We start from the raw sequence: 22,061 nt of genomic DNA, 5'->3' as shown, positions 1-22,061 counted from the left end.
AGACATTGAACCACTAGAATGCTAATAACAATAAACAATAATGATGTGATTATTTGATCACCCCTACATGGTGCAATCAGCATCATACAACTACAGTCATAAGACAGAATTGAAATATGTAAAATGGCCATCCAAAAAAGCTATCCAATGCTGTAGAACAAGGGACGAGACCCTAAACAAAAAGCATTTATATGATGTCTACCCAACACATGATTTGTGACATCATTAATTCTGATATGGCTACATATTTGTACAGGCTATATGTTTTATGATGGGGTAGTGTGAAAGGATGTTGTGCAATCATCATTATAAAGATAAGTTAAAGAAAAAACAAGCTGTCTTTTTATATTTGTATTGCTTTTAATTATGATATGGGTATGATCATTTAAATATTAGACTATATGTTTGATATACATGAAGCGTGAATAGGCTACCCATTACATTTCATTGTGCAAACCTGAGTTGTAAAATGATTCATGTTGTTGCACTGTTGGAGGAGCGTGGGACTTAAGTTTTTAATTGGCATATCTACACTCTACTGTGCACATGACAATACAAGCCTTGACTCCTTGAATCCTTGATAGATGAATGAACCTTGTAAAATTCCCACATTTTTCCGAATGAAGAAATAGGATTTGAATTATTAAATAGAGCCTTCATTTTCCTGGGGAATCATTCACGGTTGCAGGCAGCAATGCAAGAATGAAAGCAAGGCTGATGTGGGCTCAATCTAAACAATTATGGTGTCAATATAACACAGCCATAAATTGTGCAATCAATGTGTAGTTCAGAATAATGAGTCAAAGCAAAGTCTTTGCATGATGGCTATTACAATTGTAATATTTGTATAGGCTATATGTTTTACAGGCTTGTAGCTTGAAGGGGCAACCAATTACGTATAATTGTGCAACCATTATTGTAAAGGGTGAATAAATGAACCTTACAACCATGTAGAAATCACAAATAGAAATGTAAAGATGAATGTAGGATGGTTGATGGTGTTGCAGGGTTTGCAGTGGTTGTGTAGGTGGTGCAGTGGGAGAAAAATACCTGCTTGTTGGAATATATGAAGAAAAATGAAATCAGTGTAACCCACACAAGGCTGTGTCAGCTGACTCGATGGTGAACTCAGATACGACAGCAGCAGCGGGCCTCATGGAGACAGTTGCCACGGAGACCGGGGCGCACGTCATCCTGTAGCGGTTGCCATGGTCCTCCTGACGTCAAAGCCCCTTGAAAGATGCTCAGGAAACCCCCTGGCTCGGTTGCCATGGATACTGGCGGGGGGAGGGGTGGAGTTTAGAGGAAGCGGAAGTGTCAGAGCAGGCGGAAGTGGTACTGCCCTGAATACCCTGAGCAGCGAGCGGAGGACGGCTTGATAAACTCCCATCGTTTAGAGAATAAAATCGGGATTCCTTGCACGCTCGAAATGTGAGTTCACTTGCATATCACTCGATTATTGTTTTGTGTACAGGGTAACGACACTCTTTTAGAGGGGAGCAGCAGACCCAGCGGTGGCCCCATTCCCCTGCCTCTGCGGCGTAAGGTACCTATTGTGGTTAGGGGCTGGGTGCGAGGATTTAGGCCGAGACCACTGGATAAAATAGCGAGAAATAACACACAGAACACCTGGCGTTGCGCCGCCAGAGCTCTTTGTGTTGCATAATGTGACGGGAATTGTAGATGTGTAAAGGCCCAGACTCCGGTCGATGCCATGCATGATGGTGCGCGGTGACCGTGTAGGGAGGGAGAAGCAAGCGGCACCCAAGTTTGGCCATTTTGACAGCTTAGAGGCGGCCGTGTCCAGGCCGTCGTGAAAGAAGCATTTTTAGCTTAAAATGCTAAAGTACAGCGAGTTCAGAACACGATGTTTAACAAGAGTCTTGTAATGTAATGTGTCTATACCCCGGGGAATCGACGCATCGGGTCCCGTTATTCGAACAGCAGCGTGATTAATAACGATGGCTCTAGCTCGGGTCCGTTATGGCGTAGTGAAGCTAACACACCCTCCCTATTTCCCGGGAGTTTCCCCCTCAAATGCGGCTACCATTTTAAATTCGCTCGATATCATTTTGCCGACAGATTAAAGCGGTGACGACGTAGAACATGCCGTATTTAACCATCCAGCTATTTAAGCCAATATCTTGGCGTCGGCACATAATGTAACGGGGTCAGCTAAGCTAACGATTCAAGCCAGCGGCCGTACTGTGACGTTCCGTTAGCATGCTAGTTGCCAGCTAGCGGTAATCTATCTCTCCATCTTAAAATTCCGCAGGGGAATGCGACAAGGAGGGCGTAGCTGTTGGCAGGCCGACTAAACGCTATTACAAACCAGAATATCCACCCCCTTGAGGGCTTTAAACGCTTATTGGGAAAATGTTAACCGGGGGGTTGGTTTTTAGGCTGTTCAGTGTATCTCGGGTCTATTAAAGATGGTGAACCCCATTTTTTTCGTTGCGCATAAGCCTGTTAACCTTAGCCGTTAGCTCACGTTAGATGGCTGTATAACATCAGTGGTAATTCAGAGAATAATGTTGGTGTCGTGCCAGATGATTTTAGCTCACCAAAGAGACTAATTTGGATAAATTCTAACCGTTGTGCGGATTGATGCGTCTGTCAACTAACCCTTCATTACTTCTGACTGCAATACGCGGCATTATACACGATGCTAAATGCTAACTTCAGGATGCTAAAATGAAACGGATTAGCCTCTAACGCATACTAAAGGATGGATCTTTATTGATCCACAGCGGGGAAATACGGGTGTAAAGGCAATTCAATGGAGAAATAATTACAAAATGGACTGTAGCAGAAATTTAACATATTAGTGAAATAATACTACATTAGGAATAGAATAAAAGTTGGAAGCTATAAAATGAATTTTTGGACGAATAACATGATCAAACGACGGTGATGTGATGTATAGCAGCAGTAGTGTATGTATACAGTGTACACTAGGATAACGTATAATTATATTATTAATGGTACTCTATTAATAAATATATATATATAGTCAATGTCACATTAACATACTTTGTTGAATTATGATTGTATATGATAAATGTTATAAGGTGTTTTACTATTATAGTATACCATGATGTGTAGTAAATCACGGTGGTGTAAATGAGAGCACAGCATGAATGTCACATGCAGCCTGAAGCATGCTGAAGATTCACTTCCTATTCAACACTGTTGAATAACCTGTTTCCCTGGTATTAACACTTTGCTTATTTCTGTCACTTTCATTATACTATTGGGAGACTTTTAAATCAATGACAACATATAGAATCATGTACACTGACATTTTTTTATAGGAATTAAGTAAGTTAACCTGAGACTGCCAAAAGACTAGAGAACATGAACAGGTCAAGTGATTCAAATTGCGCCCTGTTAATCTTTAAAGCGTCCTACATGCTTTCCATTATTATTTATCATTACAGTGTTTTCATGACTCCATACAGAATAAAACGCCATGTTGTCTGGTTGTTTGACTATCATGTTGTCATGCATATTGTAACTTTTAACGACACACTTAACATGTTGGTTTGATTTTTGCTGCAGCAAGTGAACCATTTTGCACCAATACCTCATAAAATAATGTGTATTGGAAAGGTGCTGCTGAATTTGCCTCGCCTTTCTCGGCTAAAGTTAATATCCATGCATTTGGTTTATTATTATTTCTGTCATGATAAGTGAGCAAATTATCAAGTGTTTAGCATTTGAGCTTAAATGGGTCTTAATGATTGTTATATTAATATTTCTAGAAAATAGAGCCATTTAGCACAGTTCATTTTAAACATTTGTTGTAAAACAAGTTTTCACTGAACCATGATTTTAACTGGTGTGGTGCTTTTAAAAATGCTGTGTTTATTGCTTTATCTGGATGATTTTAATGACAAACAAATAGTTTTTTCATTCCCTCGAAAGTAATGTAAAGCCGCTATATTAAAACCATCAGATCCAGACCACCTAGTCAACATTATGCTGGGGATTTATAATGGTCCCATACACTAATGGTCTCACCATTTTGTTTTTTGGTGAACAAATGGGACTACTCAATATCAGCAGAAAATTGATTTTACGATTCACCCCTTGAATCAGCACTAGAACTGTGCCACTGGCACGCTCCCAGCTGAGAGGCTAATAATGACCCTGCACACCACAGGAAGTGCAATAGAGTGGCAGCACGTTCAAATGTGTGAACACTTTTTTGTTCTTTTTTTAACATTTGCTGGTTCAATCAGTCGCAAAGTCTGCACTCTTGTTGAATGTATCTATTTAGTTAATCAAGCAAATTGAATATCAAAAATAATTACATTGATGAAACATTTATAAAAAATAGTCAGTAAATAATTCCTGCTTGGTTTACAAAATGTCCCATTGGCTACAACCAGACATATTAAAGGAATGCCACTGTATAAATAGTATGACTAAGTCTGTGCTGATTGACAATATTGAGCAATAGTAAATATTGTTCAACCCTAGAGTGGCAAGTGCTTTTTAAATAGCTCCGGGCCAATGAGTGATTTATTGACAATTACAAGTAGCTGACAAGCATGAGCAAAAAGATTGACCGAGCAATATTTTGACATGTAGTGAACAAAATATGCACACTTATTTAACACCATTAATTAAACATAAGATAACTAATAGAAGCCGTACGAGTACAACTATTTGAATATGGAAAGCGTAATAATCGCCACGGAAGCCTCTGTGCCATCTAGTGGCTTTGACGTAAACCTGACAATGTACACTTGACAGGCCTAATATAATCACTGTTATCCAAAACAGAAATATTACTAAAGATATCAAATAAACAATTTCAAGTGATTTAAAATAACAAATAAATATCCCCAAATAGCCTTTTTTTCCTTTTAGGATCAGTAAGAAATGGAAATGTATATGGCACAGCTGTGAATATTCCCACAAAATACTTTTTTCGTGTTTGGAGAGTACTAGCAGAAGACGCTAACTCGGCTCTTAGAGACAGGTTTAGACGAGTGCAATATTGATGGGTGCTTTAATACTTTAAAGAAAAAGCTACTTCTGGCAAAAACATTTTTTACAATATCTTTGTTATACTTGGTGTCTGCAAGAAATGGTGGTCGATCTTCCGAATTTTTCAAAGGATCTATAAAGTGATCATGAAAAGTGTGGCTTTTTGAGCATTGTGCTTGAGTCGTGCCCTGCACATCAGCATGGCACCTGCTGGTGGCCTGCCAGGCTGTGGGGAAGCTGTGTGTGAAGGCAGACACCTTGATATGAATGCAATAGTAAAGGTCCCTGCTGTCTTTTTAGAGAACTGTGACTTAGGGGATTTATTTTTCCAGCACAAATTCATAAAGGAAAGGCTTAAAACTAAAAATGTCCTGGAGTGGTTATATTATACCTCGGTCCAATCAAGAGTTTGTGGCAGGATTTGAAAGTTGCTGGTTCCCACAGTCCCCTTGAAACAAAATAGATTCAGCCCTCTTGCAAAGAACAATAGGCAGGAAAATAGCAGTGTTCCCATTTGAAAAGGTGTTATGAACATCTCCAATTACAGAATCTAGGGCTGTGCAATATATCACTATCCTAGTATGAAACTAGATATATTCATAACTTTTAGAAATCCTCAATCGTAATATAATATAATTTACGAGTTTCATTTCCTGGTTTTAAAAGCAGCATTGCCGTAAAAAATATGAATTTCTGAACTTGACTCTTCTATTCTTTGCCTTTTCCCACTTAGTCATTTTGCCCAACAGTGCATTCTTGAATCAATGTGCTGATATTTCATTTCCTCTATAGCGCCCAACCCTAACACAATTTGAAGATTATACTTTTGATAACTCAAGAGGTTGAATACCTTTTGCAATTGTTTTACCCAAATTAAGATTTAGTAGTCACAAAATTAGCATCAATCATTCATTCTTGTACAAAAGGATTTGATGATGGATAATTATGTTGACATTGTATCTTATGCTCTTTTGCAGTTTCCCTACACATGATTGCACATTTTAACATAGAAGTCAGACCACAGGCTACTCATTCTTTTTCATATTACTTGAAAATAATGCTTTTATTTGGCTGGGTTTTCTTTTCACTTTCAGAGGATTATATTACATAAAATTAGGACTTGGTATCCATGGCAGTTTAAGATTACTCCAAAACTGAAGAATATGTTATATAAAAAAAAATATGCAAATACTTGAAGAGCTTTGATTAGGGATGGGTATCGTTAGGATTCTATCGATACCGATACTGCTTATCGATACCGGTATTTTTTTATACTTTTCAATAATTTGGTGCTCATAATTATAGACATGATTACAAGATGTGAAGATTAAACAAGTCATTTTATTGTAATTTATTTGTATTTATTATTTAATGTAACTTTTTCAATGTCATACCAAGCAGGTATGAGTGTGTTTGACAGTGTGTCTCAGGAAGGGGGGCGGTAATTAGGGGCAGTTCATAAATCCATGTAAACATGACCATTATTCAGTTAAAACGAGACGCTGCGTGCGCACCTCCTAAACCGGAAGCTCCGGTCGGCTAACCATTATTGCGTTTATTATTTATAATTGTAATGATGGAGTATCACTCGGTAATCATTTTAAAGTTACACAGAGACATTGGAGTAACTGTTTTTATGCCCTTAAACACAACTTTTGATCACAAAACAGCAAAGGTAAGACATAACTATCATCATGGCTACGTAAAGTGAAGATGTTTTCTTGCTCTTTCCTGGCTGCTAGTTCAGTGAGTTTTGGTCGTACAGTGATGAGACTTAAGGCCCTGACACACCAAGCAGTCACCAGAGAACTCGCCGACTGTTGCGTCGCCGTGTTCGCCCTGCGACAGGGCACGCTTCGTCGTCCGACTAACGAAAACGGCCGATTTCGGCCTGGTGTGTCAGGGCCTTTACACCAATGGAATCGGCTTTCATGTGATATGACGTAGAAAATATCGCTTTTGCCAGTTATGTGCTAAAGTAGCCGTTAGCCCCGTTAGCCCATTTTGCTAAGTGTTGTTTTAGACTCTTGGTGTTGGACTTCTGTTCCGTGTAGGTAAAATGGTTAATATCGTCTGTTAGCTGAGTGTTTCCCGTTGAGCGGGTATGCATCACTAATAGGTTGTTAAATGTTAAGAAGCCTTGAGACGCTGTTTCTAGCAAGATGTTGCGTCTGCCCCTATGGTCTGCCCCCGGGAGTCTCACAATAATAAGAGCGCTGTTAGGAGAGAGGACGAGTGGCATTCACAGTGGCCAATCAGTGGTGTATTCAAGCCGGATACGTCACACGGGATGAGGGTTCCCAACCAACCAGAATTGTTTAAACTAAGGAAGTAGCGTAATTTATATACCGATAGCAGCACCGTTTGTCCAGCGGCTTAACGGTATACCAATACCGTCCAATCAGGTACCGGTACTGACTTAGTACCGGTTCTCGATACCCATCCCTAGCTTTGATACTAAGATGTAATAGATACCAAAAACTAAACAAATCGCAAAAAATATATTTTATTGTTGTATTTATCATAGAATAAACCTTTTCTACCCTGTGTAGGAAGGCAAAATACTCAACCCCTGCCTTGGGGGTTAGAGGTCAGTTAAGCTCGAAAGATACTTAAACACAATAGGGCGGTGAGTTAATTTCACTAGTGGAGGGGTGGTTACTACGCAAAGCGTCTAAAAACTGGAACGTGTCCAGATGTGAGAGTAAATCCTGAATCAGCTGTGGGTGTATTAACATGTTAACCTCGCCATGTTTGAGTTTGTACTCAAGCAGTTGTAAGTGTAGAAATAAGGGATTTACACGTTCTTCCAATAAATTAGATATGTAAATGAGGAGGCTAAAAGCCCATAGTGGAGGACTCATTGTGAGATGCGTAGATAAAAAGGAGATGGAGGCGAGGCTGTGGCCTACTTAGACCATCAGATTCATCTGGCGAGCACAAAGCCCTTGAGGATGAAACAACTGGGAGCTGGAACTGAAAAGGTTTTTGACATTTTATCAAGTGCAGTTAGACCTTCACTGGAGCATTTTATTTGTAACCGATTCTGTGAGTGATCTTAGGATTGTATCAGTGGTAGATGAGTAATTAGCTTTTGTCTAAGTATTTGCCTCATGGTTAAGCATCTTCATACCATTTTCAGCTTCAAGCCCAATATTCCACACTTGTGGTGTCCCTAACCTTAATCTTTACTCCTTTTCACCTTGTTCTACCTGTATGATGTTCCCTCAGATACTACACACCAGGTCTTTCTCTTGCATTTCGCTCATTGCCTCTATTGGTCGTTCTTCCTTATTTAGCATATTCCCGCTGGTAACATAAGAACCTTAACGCCTGAAATCCAAAAGCTAAATCTATTTTCTGTCTTTTGCTCTTTCCCCCTGCAGCCTAAAAAATGGATAAGAACGACCTGGTGCAGAAAGCCAAGCTGGCCGAGCAGGCCGAGCGCTACGACGACATGGCGGCTGCCATGAAGGCGGTGACGGAGCAGGTCCCAGAGCTCAGCAACGAGGAGCGCAACCTGCTGTCTGTCGCCTACAAGAACGTGGTATGGCATCCCTCTAAGGGCGCTTAATTATTTTTTCTTTACCCCTATATCCATGCTCAGACTATAACTGTACAGTCAGCTCATGGATTGGTTTAATTCCCAATATAGAGCTAATGGTTGTCTAAAAACGTTTTGCTACACAGGGCTTATAACATTTTCTGAAATTATTTCATAAATCAACTTATTTAACTGTTAATTATTCCCTAAGTCTAAGCTAAAGAATAACAAATATGAATATCCTCTATTAGGAAAATAATAATTTCACATGGTTGAATGAGTTAACATCAAACTAGCTGTTTGAATATAAAACAAATTGTGTTTATATTAAGAGACAAATTAATGCAAACTAAGTCCATGGAAATAGAAATGCAGATTCCCTGTAGCCAACAACATGCATATCCAGTTAAAGGGTTAAAGTAGATAACTGTTATAAGTGGTATGCATAAATCAGGAGCAGAGCAGTATACAGGGTTTAGAGGAGATTGGTCATTAGATCAGATTGACCATTGACTGCTCGTGGCCTAAAAGACCGACAGAAAACCCGCCAGCGGTCAAAGTGATACAGCAGTTCACTCGGTCGCTCTCCACGCACACTTTGTGCTGCACACATAGCCTGTTGAAAGAATTAGAACTAATCCATTTATATTAGCTCCATCACATGTATAATTGTTTTCTATTGCGCCAAGATCTATTGTAATAATAATCACCTATGAGGCATTTTAGGAGATTGATTTAACACCCAAAGCATCTAGAAACAGCTGCGTCTGAAGTCATGGCCTCTGTCCTGTCTTAAAAAGGGCAGATTTATTCTCAAAACTCTGCTGTGGTTTGGGGCAACCACTGTACGATGTGGCTTATCTTGACTCATCACTTGATTAAATGCCATTTTTTAATTTTTTAAGCAAAGTCTTACTGTTTAGTAAGTCTTTCTACAGGACTTGCCTATTTCTATTATAGCTTACAAAAAATATTCCTTCCCCTGATGTATTTTTAGCATTTACAGGGAGTTAATATCTTCAAATGTAGCCTCTCTTTAAATAATGTGTAGTCTGACATTTGCTGCACTTCTATCTTTTTTGTTTTTCATGATTATTTTTTTTCAAACTCTAAAGCAGATATTACGTAACCGGAGCCTCAGGTTTTCCAGCACTGCTGCTCATTTTATCGTTGAGCTTTACTTGATCTTTTTCGTCCGTTTGCCAGCATTGAGGACTACTATGTACTTTTTCTTGTTGCATGTACATCCTAGCTGTAACCATGAGCATGGTGCAAGTCCCTTTGTTAGTATGTTTAGTTCATGAGCCACACTCCTCTCACATGATGCTCATGATCACATACTAATGCTAGAATGAGAAAGATAGTCTTTGTATATGGAGTCAGATTAGATTATCTTAATTTACATGTTTTAATTATTTTTTATTTAAGTCTTTATACATTTCAATGACAGGGAAACAGCCACATTTCTTTCAAATATTGAATGCAATTCAAATAATGTCTGTGTTGTTTATTTGTCAAGTACATAGCAATTGTGCCCTATTATGGTGGTTACTCTCTTACTGAATATGTATCTTTGCAGCTCAGATGTCGTCCGTTAGTGAAGTTCTTTTGGTTGTTGTTGCCATCAGGTGGGGGCCCGCCGCTCATCCTGGCGCGTCATCTCCAGCATCGAGCAGAAGACGGACGGGAACGATAAGAAACAGCAGATGGCTCGCGAATACCGTATGAAGATCGAGACTGAACTCCAAGAAATCTGCAACGACGTGCTGGTACGGAGAGGGATGGGGGAGGCAGGGAACGAGGGGGACGGAAAATAAATGAAGTGGAATATAAGGTATAAAAATGGCGGAAGAAAACACCAGAGCTGAATCCTCCTGGCTGAGGAGAGAACAGTCACATGGAATGCAATAACGTTGCTAGCAGCACTGGCAGCTGTTAGGTCTGTCAAACAAAGCTTTACTTTCCCTCTCACTCTTCTTTTCTTGTCCTCCCACCCCACATGGGTATATTTGTTGCCTTTACTTGGTGCAGAGGGAGGAGAGTGCTTAGCTGGAAAGGCAGCACAAGTGGCGTGAGTGTCTGTGGGCTGCCTGCTTATATGAAGGTTCCAGAAGTCATGAGACTGAAGACGTTTTCTTAAATGAACCTGTGAGTCTGGCCTTTCTGAGCTCAGGCCTAAACAGCTGTTGGAAAGTTGTCGAGGGATGACATATGTTTAAAGTTAGCATCTCCCTGTAATCTTTAACAAAAAGATAACAGGGAATTTTTATTTTACCAATATTGCAGAAAATAAGGTCTTTGGCCAACAAATATTTATGATATTTAAATGTTTTGTTCAGCAGGATATTCTCCACTTTTAGATTTTTGAGGCTATGAACAAACTACATCACGCACGCATGACTCCAAGTCACCAACGCTAAACTAAAGGCAGGGTTTCCCACACATAGACTTTATTTTTGTATCCGTCCGCGAGCAGGACGCCATCTGCAATCGATTAACTAGTGGACAATGATCCCTCGCTCTACGCCTCCTGTACCTGTTCGCTCTGCTATCGCGTGAACGGTCTGCTAACAAGCGACCAACAGAAAGGTTCATTTTAATGTTGTTAAAGTTCACACGTATTTGTCGTTTGTCACATGTTGCATGTCACAAAGCCACCCACCTCGTGCCCGGCTACCACCACAAGTACATTTCATATCTGTGGGAAACACTGAAAGGCGTGTAATTTGTTAGATTAGCGGCTGGATGTTAACCCGTCGGGGATGTACTGATGCTTTTGATATCGTTAAACAAAATGTAAAAATCTCTTAAGCAACAGATATTATTTTGAGAATCTAATGGAAATAAAAATCCAAAGCCTTGTATGCTCAAATGATGACTTATTTAAACAGGTTTTAAGACTCACTCCAGCAATTTATAATTCTGCAGAAACAAAAAAAGGGTTTGCAAAAACGTTAATCCCTACACCAGCAGGTGGCCTCTTTTAGATTTAGAACAAAACTCTTTTCCTTCAAGGCAGACCTGTTCCCTTCCATATTCTATATTTGTCCAAATAAAAGATGATCTTAAACAATTCAGTTACCTCCTACCTGCACCCAGTTTAGCACTAGAGTTTTCTGTAAACTAAAAGCTCTACATTTAATGATAACCAAAAGTATGATTTGTCTGAATTTTCTCTAAACAATAATTACCCAGTGTTTATGGTCAGTGTTGCCTTAACACACTGTAAAAGGATCTGAAAGATGCGAGGTAAGGCCGTGTTAAAGGTCTTCTTCCGCTGCTTATAGTTCATTATGCTCAAGATGCTGGCAGAAAACATGTTTTCTCTGTGGTTTTTGACCAGTTTATGCCTTTTGAAAAAGATTGAAGCTTCCTCAGCAACCCTCACACAGAAATTGCTCAAGGTCAAAACAGACACATTTTTTTGCGCCTGTGCCAACTTCTAATAATATCTTCAAGGTCAAACTGGAAGCCTCTGCAGTGATGTGGTGCTGAAGGAATGAAGGGAGGGAAGACACGCTGTCCTTAAAGCTCTGATTCATCAGCAGCACAAAAATGTCAGTCACCTTGATCAAGGTTGATATTACCAGATGATTGGACCGAAAGCTAAAATGAGATTTCTTCCCCAAATATATTTGAGTTCTGCTTTGTAATGGGGTAGAAATTATTTGTAGAGTAGCCGTTTTCAGCCTATTAAATACTAATATTTATTTATACATTTCATTAAGCTGCAATTTTAACAAATTGTCTTACAATTAGTGTTTGAAAGCATAAATAAACAAAAATGATAAGCCAAACTATTTAAAGATTTTTTTTTTGCCAACATGCAGTGGGGAGAGGTGGGTCTGCAAAGCAAGATGTGTAGACTTCCTGCTGTCCTGATATCAATGGGGAGCTCATTAGCAAAGAGGTGTGTTTCTGTTGGGTGAAGCCAAGCCCCAAGGAAGTAACTGGGACATTGATGCAAATGTTCGTAGTGGCCAAACAGCAGTACTACAACTTCCATGTCACTCCGTGATATCATTGGGGCCAAAAAAAAACAATTTTCCTATTGATTTGCATTGGGAAAGAGACGTCTGTAAATTAGCATAGAATCACATTTTTTAGGTTAACCAAGGACCCAGTGCGTTAACCCTCTGAGACCCACGGGGCCGTATACGATCCCAAATATCACGTTGTGTTCAAAGCGTCATAACTTCTCAGCTGTTTCAGTCAGAGACATGCCGTGTGTTTCCTCTTAAACTACAGAAACGGCTATAAACAACTCTATTAAGTTTTTCATTGAGAGGCGTTTACTTATTTTGGTGAAACGAATGTGCGTAAAGTTTTAAAAGATGCGGATAGTCTCACCGGAAGTCGCAACGGCTCATTTCAAAATAAACGTGGATTTGCGTAAAAAATTAGTTTTTCGGGGTTCGGGTGTTTTGTTTGATTTTAAATAACCAAAGTCTTGGCTTTCAGAATATGAAACTTTTATTTCCAAAATCACATGATAAATACATTTTTGCACCTCTCACTCGCAATCTGCTCTTCCGGAGCGCCGCCCCCCCTCTCTCCGCCTGAAATTATGAATGTAAGGCGTATAGTAATCATAGATAACACGGCAGGGTCCGTTACAGTTTGTTTTCATCTGATTTCAAATAAACAAAGTCTTGGCTTTCAGAATATTAAACTTGTTTCGGCAAATTTAGATGATAAATACAACTATGAAGCTTGTAACGGCATATTTACAAGCGGAGAACGGAGTAACTTGACGTCACAGCAGGCATAACAACAGCCGGTGCTCTTTTGCACTTTTTGCATATCATGTATTTTGTTTTTGCTATGTTTGTAAAATGTAATTTTCTTAAATGTTTTATGTGAGGGACTGCAGATGGAAATTAGCTCAAAGCTAAATCTGGCACTGTTACGCTTGACACATTTGAATGTTTTAAGTGTTCATTACTGTGCATTGTCCCTGCCAAATAAACGATTAAATGAAAAAAAATGTAGTCTTCAAAATTCGCAGGACAAAAAATGACAATTCCTCGCAAAAAAAACGCCCATGGACACTGCCCAAAAGAATGGGCATAACTAATGAACAGAATAAGTTAGAATCTTCTAATCAGTTCTGATACAATGATAATAAATGTGTGCAATTTTCTGTATTGAATGTTTCTTTCAATGTTATGGTTCGCAGTTCTTTTTAATGAAATAAGTAAAAAATGCAAGCTCAATTTTTTTATTTATGGGCAAATATCCCCTATTATATTGTATATAAGTCTCTAATGAGTGACATATATCATTAGCTGAGGTTGTGCTGATTTCTGGGATGTGTAAAACTTGATTATACTGTAAAGAAATGACAATTTATAAGGCAAAACATAAAAATATACAAAAACGGAAATGTCCTATGTGGGTCTCAGAGGGTTAAAAGCCCTGGTTTAAATCATTACGTCCTAAAAGGTGTAAAATTAACTAAGATCTGAATCCAGAGTTATTTTCTGATATTTCCCAGAGCGATTGGAGGCGGGGCTTGAGGACAACACAAGTCACATGCTCATGGGACCAAAGTCCACGGATGATCTGAGGGTATTTTTGCTAGTCAGGCCATTTTGGCTTCATGTGCCACCAAGCGACTCTCAAAGGATGAACGGGGTCCCGCCTCCAACTTTGTATTCTGTTCTCTTTATACATCCATGGGTCTGACCTGACCCCCATTCTCTGTGAGGCGATTGGCCGATGCAAAGTGCACGTGTCAGGGTATGGTTAAACCTGTAGGAAGGGCCTGACATGTATTAGTAACACCGTCTAATCCAGTTGCCCATTGACTGGTACACTGGCAGGCTGCTCTGTGTGACTGCTGCCCTGTTCTTTATATTTCTGCTCATAAACCCTTCTGCTCCTCTCTTCTGTTTCAGGATCTGCTCGAAAAATTCCTCATTGCAAATGCAACTATGGCGGAGAGCAAGGTGTTCTACCTCAAAATGAAAGGAGACTACTTCAGATACCTGTCAGAGGTGGCCTCTGGAGACTCAAAGAAGAGTGAGTGTTTGACACTAATAAAAAGCCTTTCTCATTGTTCTATTACTTTAGTTTTGTCAGCAACATAAGCAATGTTGTATAGGAGCGAGCAGATAAGCACTTATCATTTAGGAGACTCCTTTGAGCTACAGTTAACGTTTAAACCAGTTAAAGGACGATTTCTCACCAGAGTCCTTTTTTATGGCTAAAGTCAGTTGCTGTGTTGCTCAAAGTAAATATTTCCTTTTTTAATAAACAAACCAAGGTAACTAGTTTTATTGCTCGCCGTAAAGTGGCTTTTTATTACCTTTTTTTTATTATCAAACCTCATGCTTCACTTGGAACATGTTCCTAAAGTAATCTTAAATCACAGGACTTTTCATTTTATATAAGGTTACGCTGTATATCGAGGTGCAGAAAGTGTTATTCCGATTAAAATAACCATCCCTTCCTTATCACATTTGATTATTTTGTTTTTATAAATAGTTTTTATTCTAAATGGCAGCTTTATGGTGCCGGTGAACAATAATTGTAATTGTTCCAGGTTCAGATATAAATAAATACTCGCCTGACTTCACGAAGTGCAATATTTAATTTATACTATTTTATATTTTAAACCCTAACAAAATAAATAAAATACTTTTACTGTATGTCTTTCTCCTATTTTATTTTCAAAAAGCTGACAAATTACTGGACAGATTATACTGATTTTAATCTTTCTCTGTCCTTTTCCATGTCTGCTCAAATCAGTATTGCAGAATCTCTAATGGTGCACATATGCCTATAGTTGCACAGTATATAATGTCATCTCTGTATTGGGATACCTTTTTTTTTTTTAAACCACTATAGATTATATGTATATATGTTTCTGCTACTATAATATGTCTATTTCTGTAGTATATCGGTCTTTTAAAGAAAATGCCGATATTTATACTCTCGGTGGGCTGATTTTCATACGTTTTGGGTGGATTTAGGAGACATCTTGTGCTCTCTATATCCAATGGTCGCAACAATTGTCATTGTATTTCAAATCAGCCCACAGAGTACATATATATGGCCACTTTCTGGTTAATACTGCCATTTTTGATCCTGGAATGGTCAGAAATGGATTCAGCATCCTGAATAACCCCCAATACACTCCAACATTTTCCAAATCGGCCAAGACGTCTTTTATTTATTTGTTTTACTATTGTTTACATTCATATCAAGTTTGACTATAAAACCTGTTACAGTTTCTTACCGCTCCTGCAGAAAAGAGTTTTGTAGGGACAGTTGTGATGACTTGAGATGATAAAGTGAAGCTGATGTGTTGTTCTGTGCAGACACGGTGGACAGCTCTCAGGAGGCCTACCAGAACGCCTTCGACATCAGCAAGAAGGACATGCAGCCCACACACCCCATCCGGCTGGGCCTGGCCCTCAACTTCTCCGTGTTCTACTACGAAATCCTCAACTCGCCCGAGCAGGCCTGCGCTCTGGCCAAGCAGGTGGGTGCTCCTCAGACCCCTGGCTTTCATGTTTGTGGTACTGAAGGGGGGGGGGGGGGCTTCCTGCACAGCTAGCATTTAAAGGAGGAGCCATGTTCCGCCAGCAGCTGAGAAAAGCAGTCTGACATTTCTAACATGTCAGACTGTAAAAGCCCCACACTAAAAAGAGAATATTTAAAAAGGGTTTCCTTCAAATGCTCAGGCGGGGCTCACTCTAAGGACTTATTTCTGTGTAAGGGGAATACATGTAACTAATGTGAACAGTTATAAGAGTCTGTGTGCCTTTGTTTCAATTTGATGTCTTAAACCGATAAATGGAAAAGTGAGTGCAACGGTTTTTTTTGTTGCTTTTTACCTTACTAAATGGTCAAAGGTAATACAAAAATCCAACTTAATCAAAGAATTGCTAGTATTTAAAAAAACATATTTTTTTTTTATAAAGGGATTACATTGTTAGTCCTAATCATGTAATTTTAATATTTTTCTGAAAAAGAAGTGATATACTGTCCACTCTGCCACCTTTTCCCAGGATAGATGCTCATCTTCTGTTGTCTCAGTACTCTAATTGAACCCGTGTACATTTGTTTAGAGGATTGAAGTCACATTTAGCTTCATCTTTGATCTAAAGAAAATACAAAAGTGTGACGAGCTATAAAGAAACAAATGGCTAGAATCCTGTAGGTACATTAGCATGAAACCAGCCATATGGACTACATAAAGAAATGAGCATTATGTTTTTCTAACGCCTCTGTTCCTCTGCAGGCCTTCGACGAGGCGATCGCTGAGCTCGACACCTTGAACGAGGACTCGTACAAAGACAGCACGCTGATCATGCAGCTACTAAGGGACAACCTCACTGTGAGTACACACTCTGACACAAAATACAGTCCCACAACATGTGTTGAACTGAGTGAAGACAGTGCTGCATCCTAAAGTATAGAATACAGGGGATGTTGTGTACAAATAATATTCAATCAAGCTGTGGGTGGATTCAGTTTCCTGCACACAGATCAGATACTGCAGTGTATCAAATCACAAAACACACAATGAGAGGAGTACTCGTACATATTTGTCATTAAAGCTTATTCCTCTTACCTTCTGCTGTAGTGATAGTGTAAAGAGCCAGTGTGGCCTGTAACTGTTTCAGTATGTGGACATCCACATATATAACACGGTAACCAGATATAGAGTATACATAACCTTTCTTTTCTACAATACCAACCCACATTTTCCCTCTTTCATACACGCTCTAGTTTTTAGTAGTGTTTAGTTTTAGTTAAACTCAAGTGTCCAGCTGTTTGAAGAATTACTGAGCCCTTTTTAGGATGATATATATATATATATATATATATTAATATTAACATCTTCATTGGGAATCAGTGGACTGAGTAGGAACATTGTAAAACAGTATATATATATATATATATATATATGTCACATCCTAAAAAGGGCTCAGTAATTCTTCAAACAGCTGGACACTTGAGTTTAAAGCAGACACTGCTCTAGCACAAATAGTGCTAGAGCAGTGTCTGCAGAGCCACTATTTCAAGCATACTACGTCATCGAGTGCCGCCGAAGTACTGTTCCAATCTCCAGCATACTTGGAAATCTACCGAGCCCGGCGTACTCCGTTAGGAGAAATATCGAGGCTGCACATGAGTAGACCCTGCGGTCTTAAAATCCCCACAATGCGCACGGACCAATTTCCAAAACCTGTGGCGGAAGATGTAAGGCGGGGCGTCTCATATGACGCACACCTGCACACTTGCTAGCGTGTTCCACTCTTCGTTTTCTGAATGTCAGGAAGTATTCTTGACTCGCTTCTGAAGCAAGATGCTCGCGATTGAGAAACACCCAGGGTGTGTGTTCATTGGTATTAGGGAGCATGTCACCTGGTGAAACAGTGATGTGGTTTAAATGTTTTTGATCAACAATTGAGGTCTCCAGCACAGAGGAATAACATGATGGACACACACACACTTACTTACTTACTTGATGGCAGGTTAGTTGGTTTTGGTCTTCTCATGGGATATAAAGAGTCCTATCTTGATGAAAATAAGATAAAGTACAACTTAATTGTCTGAGTAAATGATGACGTGGCGTTTTCTGATTGGCTCAAATGTGTCTCTGTCCTGCAGCTGTGGACATCAGAAAACCAGGGAGACGACGCCGACGCCGGGGATGGAGAGAACTAGAGCGCACTTCACTGTTACCCCCCCCCCCCCCCCCCCCCCCCCCCCCCCCCCCCCCCCAACTCTCTCCCTCCTCCTTTTATCTCTCTCCCTCTTTCTTCTCTTCTTCCTCTCTTCGTACACATACAGCCCGTTCATTCCCCCCCTCTTTCAGCTCCGGCCTCCCGACCTCCTTCTGTATAACCAACAGCATGAATAGCACCTGACCTTCAGACAGATATATATTTAAATCCAAAAAATAGGGGTGGTGGGCTAAGAGAAAGTACTCCATCTCCCAACGATCCCCCCCCCCCCCCGATCACTCCAAGGTAAACCTTATAGCACGCACAGAGGTTTTTTTTATCCAAAAACAATGAAATAAATGAATCTCTTAGACTCCCACCTCCTCCACTCCCTCGTTTAATCTTCCTCCTCCGTTCTTCTCCCCCCCCAGTGAGTTAATGCACATATATAGTCGTACCCTGCCCCCCTTCCCCCTAAATCTATTGAGTTAACGCACTTCTAGTGACCCCCTCTTCCTCCCCCTCCTATAGTGAGTTAACGCTCTCATGTAGTCATCCTCCCCCCTTCTCTTTTGGCTTTTCTTAGTGTTACCGGCATATGGCTGGTTTTATTCCACTTTAAACAAAACAAAAGAAATTATTAAACTGTCTGTTTATTTTCAACAAACACTGTGATGCTTAGTTTTTCCTCCACTTTGCCACCAGATCCTGGGGATAAAACATCTGTGGGGTGTGGGGGGGGGGTGTGTGTTTGAGCAGCAGTGCCATTCTGCTGAGGTTTATACAGAAGGGTCCTACAAGGCTGTATTGTGACACTGACGCATCTAAAACAGAACCTGCTGTGTAAAGCATTTTTTATTATTTTCTAACCCCATTTATATTCTGTTCGGAAACTGATCTGAAAACGTATTAAAAACATTCCCTGGATGTTGGAGAAGCCTGCTCCCGTGGATCCCTGAAGTTCATTTTTGATTGCCTATTTTCTTCCTCTTCCTGTGTGTAACAAATCAAACTCTTCTTTTCCATTTTTTGAGAACTGTAAAATTGTAAAACATTTTTCGAGTGTAACTGTAAATCTGTCTTTTGGAGAGCGGTTGGTCGATGTTGTCCGTTAACGTGAAGCCACTTCAGTCCGCTGCCGCTTGCTTTGGACACTTTTGACCACATTACTTTATTTGGTACTTATATATCTCCTTTTCAACCCCAAAACTCTTCTTATATCCGTCACTGACACAGTTCCCACTCGCTGCTGAATGGTCTGATCCGCCGACGAGATGCAAGCTGTCATTTATCACCGTGTAAATGTACCGCAACCATCGGGGGGGTGTGGTGTAACAGTCTGTGGATCGACAATTTCCTGCTTCCTCATTTCCAAAATAGAAATAACAGTTGGGTATTGTTCCTCTAAAGGGATCAAGATAAGAGCATCAGCTAACTGCCTGACAAATAAAATAAAACTATCATTAAAATGGCAAGATAATTCTATTTTGAACGAGCTCAAACAATATAGGAAAGTTATTAAAAATGTAGTTACAATTCAAGATATGAATAGTTGTTGGATTTATGAAAAGGCAGCGGCAAAAATAAAAGTATTCAGCCTTGCTTAAAAGAGGTGAGTTTTGGGGTTATTTGATCCAGATATATGGAGCAGAATGGCTAAATGCTACTTGGATTACTAACTACGAAAGCTGTAACCCGATCAAGAGCAACGACTCCTCTGATAAAAATCAATGAGGCAACAGCGTTTTCCCTCAGCGCAGTTAAGAATCCTAAATATGAGCAGCAGTTAGCGATTGTTCCTCTAAAGGGATCAAGATTAGAGTATCAGCTAACTGCCTAAAAACATGAATTTAGTCTAGCGTTAATGGGGGCTGTGGCGCGGTGGTTGAGTGTGCCGATCATCAGACCAGGGAAGCACCAATTCAATCCCGCCTCGACCGTTGCAGTCAGCATGCGGCCGTGTTGCTCCTGTGGGTATTCCCCCAGTATTACATGTCTAATATATGTAATGTAAAGCACTTTAAGAATTTGGAAAAGCGCTAAAATAAATACCATACATTTGTATTATTAAAACTCCTTCTTGAGCTTGAATAAACAGGCAAACCAAATGTAATCTCAGAGCTGGACGTTGGATTAATAAGAGACAAAGGTGTAACCAAATCCAACAATGTGATTCTTTAAAAAACTAAAATGAGGAAGCGGGGGTTTCCCTCGCCGCAGTTTGAGTTCACACAGGTATGTTTGTTAAGGAGCCACATGTCCCAGCAGCCGATCAGTCAATCATCTGTGAGTGGAGAGAGCCTGTCGTCGGATTGGTTAAACTCTTCAGGCTGGAGGTCATAAACTTGCGTATGTGTCCATGTTGCCTTTTTTAGATTAAACTCTCCGAAAAGTGCTCAATCGGCAGTTGACGGTACATATTCTGGATCTGATCTTATACAATTGTGTCGATTTAACTGTTAAAGTTTCTCTTGTTTAAAAGGCGAGATACTGTACGTGTTCAAAAGCGATTGGAACTTTGAGAAACATCGGATTTTGGAAAAGCAAAAGCCCCTCTTCTTTAAATCTATATTTTCTCCACTCAGTGTCACAATAACCTTGTCACTAACATCTCGACATTCCACTCTTTAGGTGTAGAAAAGTCATGTGTCTCAATGTTTTATTTTCCTTTGCTGGGGACATGTTTTCATGCACTGAAGTTTAAAAGGTTAAAAAAGAATTCCTCCCTGCCGCTCTTTTACTCGTTAGCTGAACAAAAAGGCAGTTATTCTACGCTTTCTAAGGAAGAAATGATCCCATGCAGTAGTGAATGTGGCACCGAGCCTGTCTGTATATCTGGTATCTCAAATCATTTTGTTTTTACTGACCAGTATTATGCTTAAAATAAAAAGGAAAAAAAAAATAACCCAAAAAAACAACAAAAAAAAGTTTGCTTCTGTGACGGTTTTATTGCTTAGCGCGCACGTGGTTGTGAACATTTAGACTTAGCTTAAGGACACCCTCCAAAAGAAAAAAATGACACAAAAAAAATCCCTTCAACACCTCCCCCCCACCCCGGTTATAGAAGTAATACTAGTTTTGTGTATGTCTTTTAAAAAAAAAACAGCTCTAGTTTCACCTTACATGTTATAAACAGGACAAAATGTAAAAGACAATTTAAAGTGAAATAAAGGTTTTATCAGTTCCGAATCAGCCCCGCTCTGTTTATTACCACTATAATGTATTTTAACTTCTGCTGAGGTTCACTGGTTCTAAGATGCACAGCATGCAGGAAGTGTGTCTGGAAGGAACAGAAAATGCTTTAAATCACTGTCCATGGATTCACTCAGTTTTATTAAGCTTTGGGTTTTCCCGAGAAAAACAGGAAGGCTGCCGAGTTCTCCTGGATAATCTCTGTTTTCAAATCAGCAGTATTCAAATGTAGCAAGATGCTAACTTTTATTCTCATTTGGTTTCAGCAGAATACATGCAGATACCCTCATATTCAGATAAACACTCTCCTTGAAGGGTTAGAAAAACTCTGCTTTGTTGTATTTTTTTTTCTCTCCAGAAATGGATATCAATTGTTTGCTTTAAACATCTCCCAAAGTAGAAATCTGGAGTGAGAGAAGACAAGAAACTTTTCGTTTGGTAATATTTGGATTTAATTCCGGATGCTTCAACCAAAGCGGCTGTTTTTTTTACTGAAGGGAGGGACATGCTAAAGACCTCTGACTAATCTAAATCAGAACACAGACAGTCTGACTGAAGACACACTGTAATAGTGCCTTCCTTATTTAAACAGTTGTCTAGCAGCTTCCCTCCTTCCCTTTGTTAGAAGCAGATCTGTGAGTCAT

General features: G+C 39.7%; 1 protein-coding gene across 1 annotated transcript; it reads left to right on the top strand.

The window, feature by feature from the left end:
- The first annotated feature begins 1,276 nt into the window (after positions 1–1,276).
- Positions 1,277–21,116, top strand: ywhaba (tyrosine 3-monooxygenase/tryptophan 5-monooxygenase activation protein, beta polypeptide a). Its single transcript, XM_034149911.1, has 7 exons — positions 1,277–1,431; positions 8,385–8,545; positions 10,171–10,311; positions 14,443–14,566; positions 15,868–16,031; positions 16,794–16,889; positions 18,170–21,116. Exons 2-7 carry the CDS (start codon positions 8,393–8,395, stop codon positions 18,224–18,226), a joined length of 735 nt encoding a protein of 244 aa, XP_034005802.1. The 5' UTR covers positions 1,277–1,431; positions 8,385–8,392; the 3' UTR covers positions 18,227–21,116.
- Positions 21,117–22,061: the final 945 nt, after the last annotated feature.

The sequence above is a fragment of the Trematomus bernacchii genome, unplaced genomic scaffold, assembly GCF_902827165.1.
Source record: "Trematomus bernacchii unplaced genomic scaffold, fTreBer1.1, whole genome shotgun sequence".
Taxonomy (NCBI): domain Eukaryota; kingdom Metazoa; phylum Chordata; class Actinopteri; order Perciformes; family Nototheniidae; genus Trematomus; species Trematomus bernacchii.
Note: the sequence above shows the minus strand (reverse complement) of the source record. Positions and strands in the feature narration are given on the sequence as shown.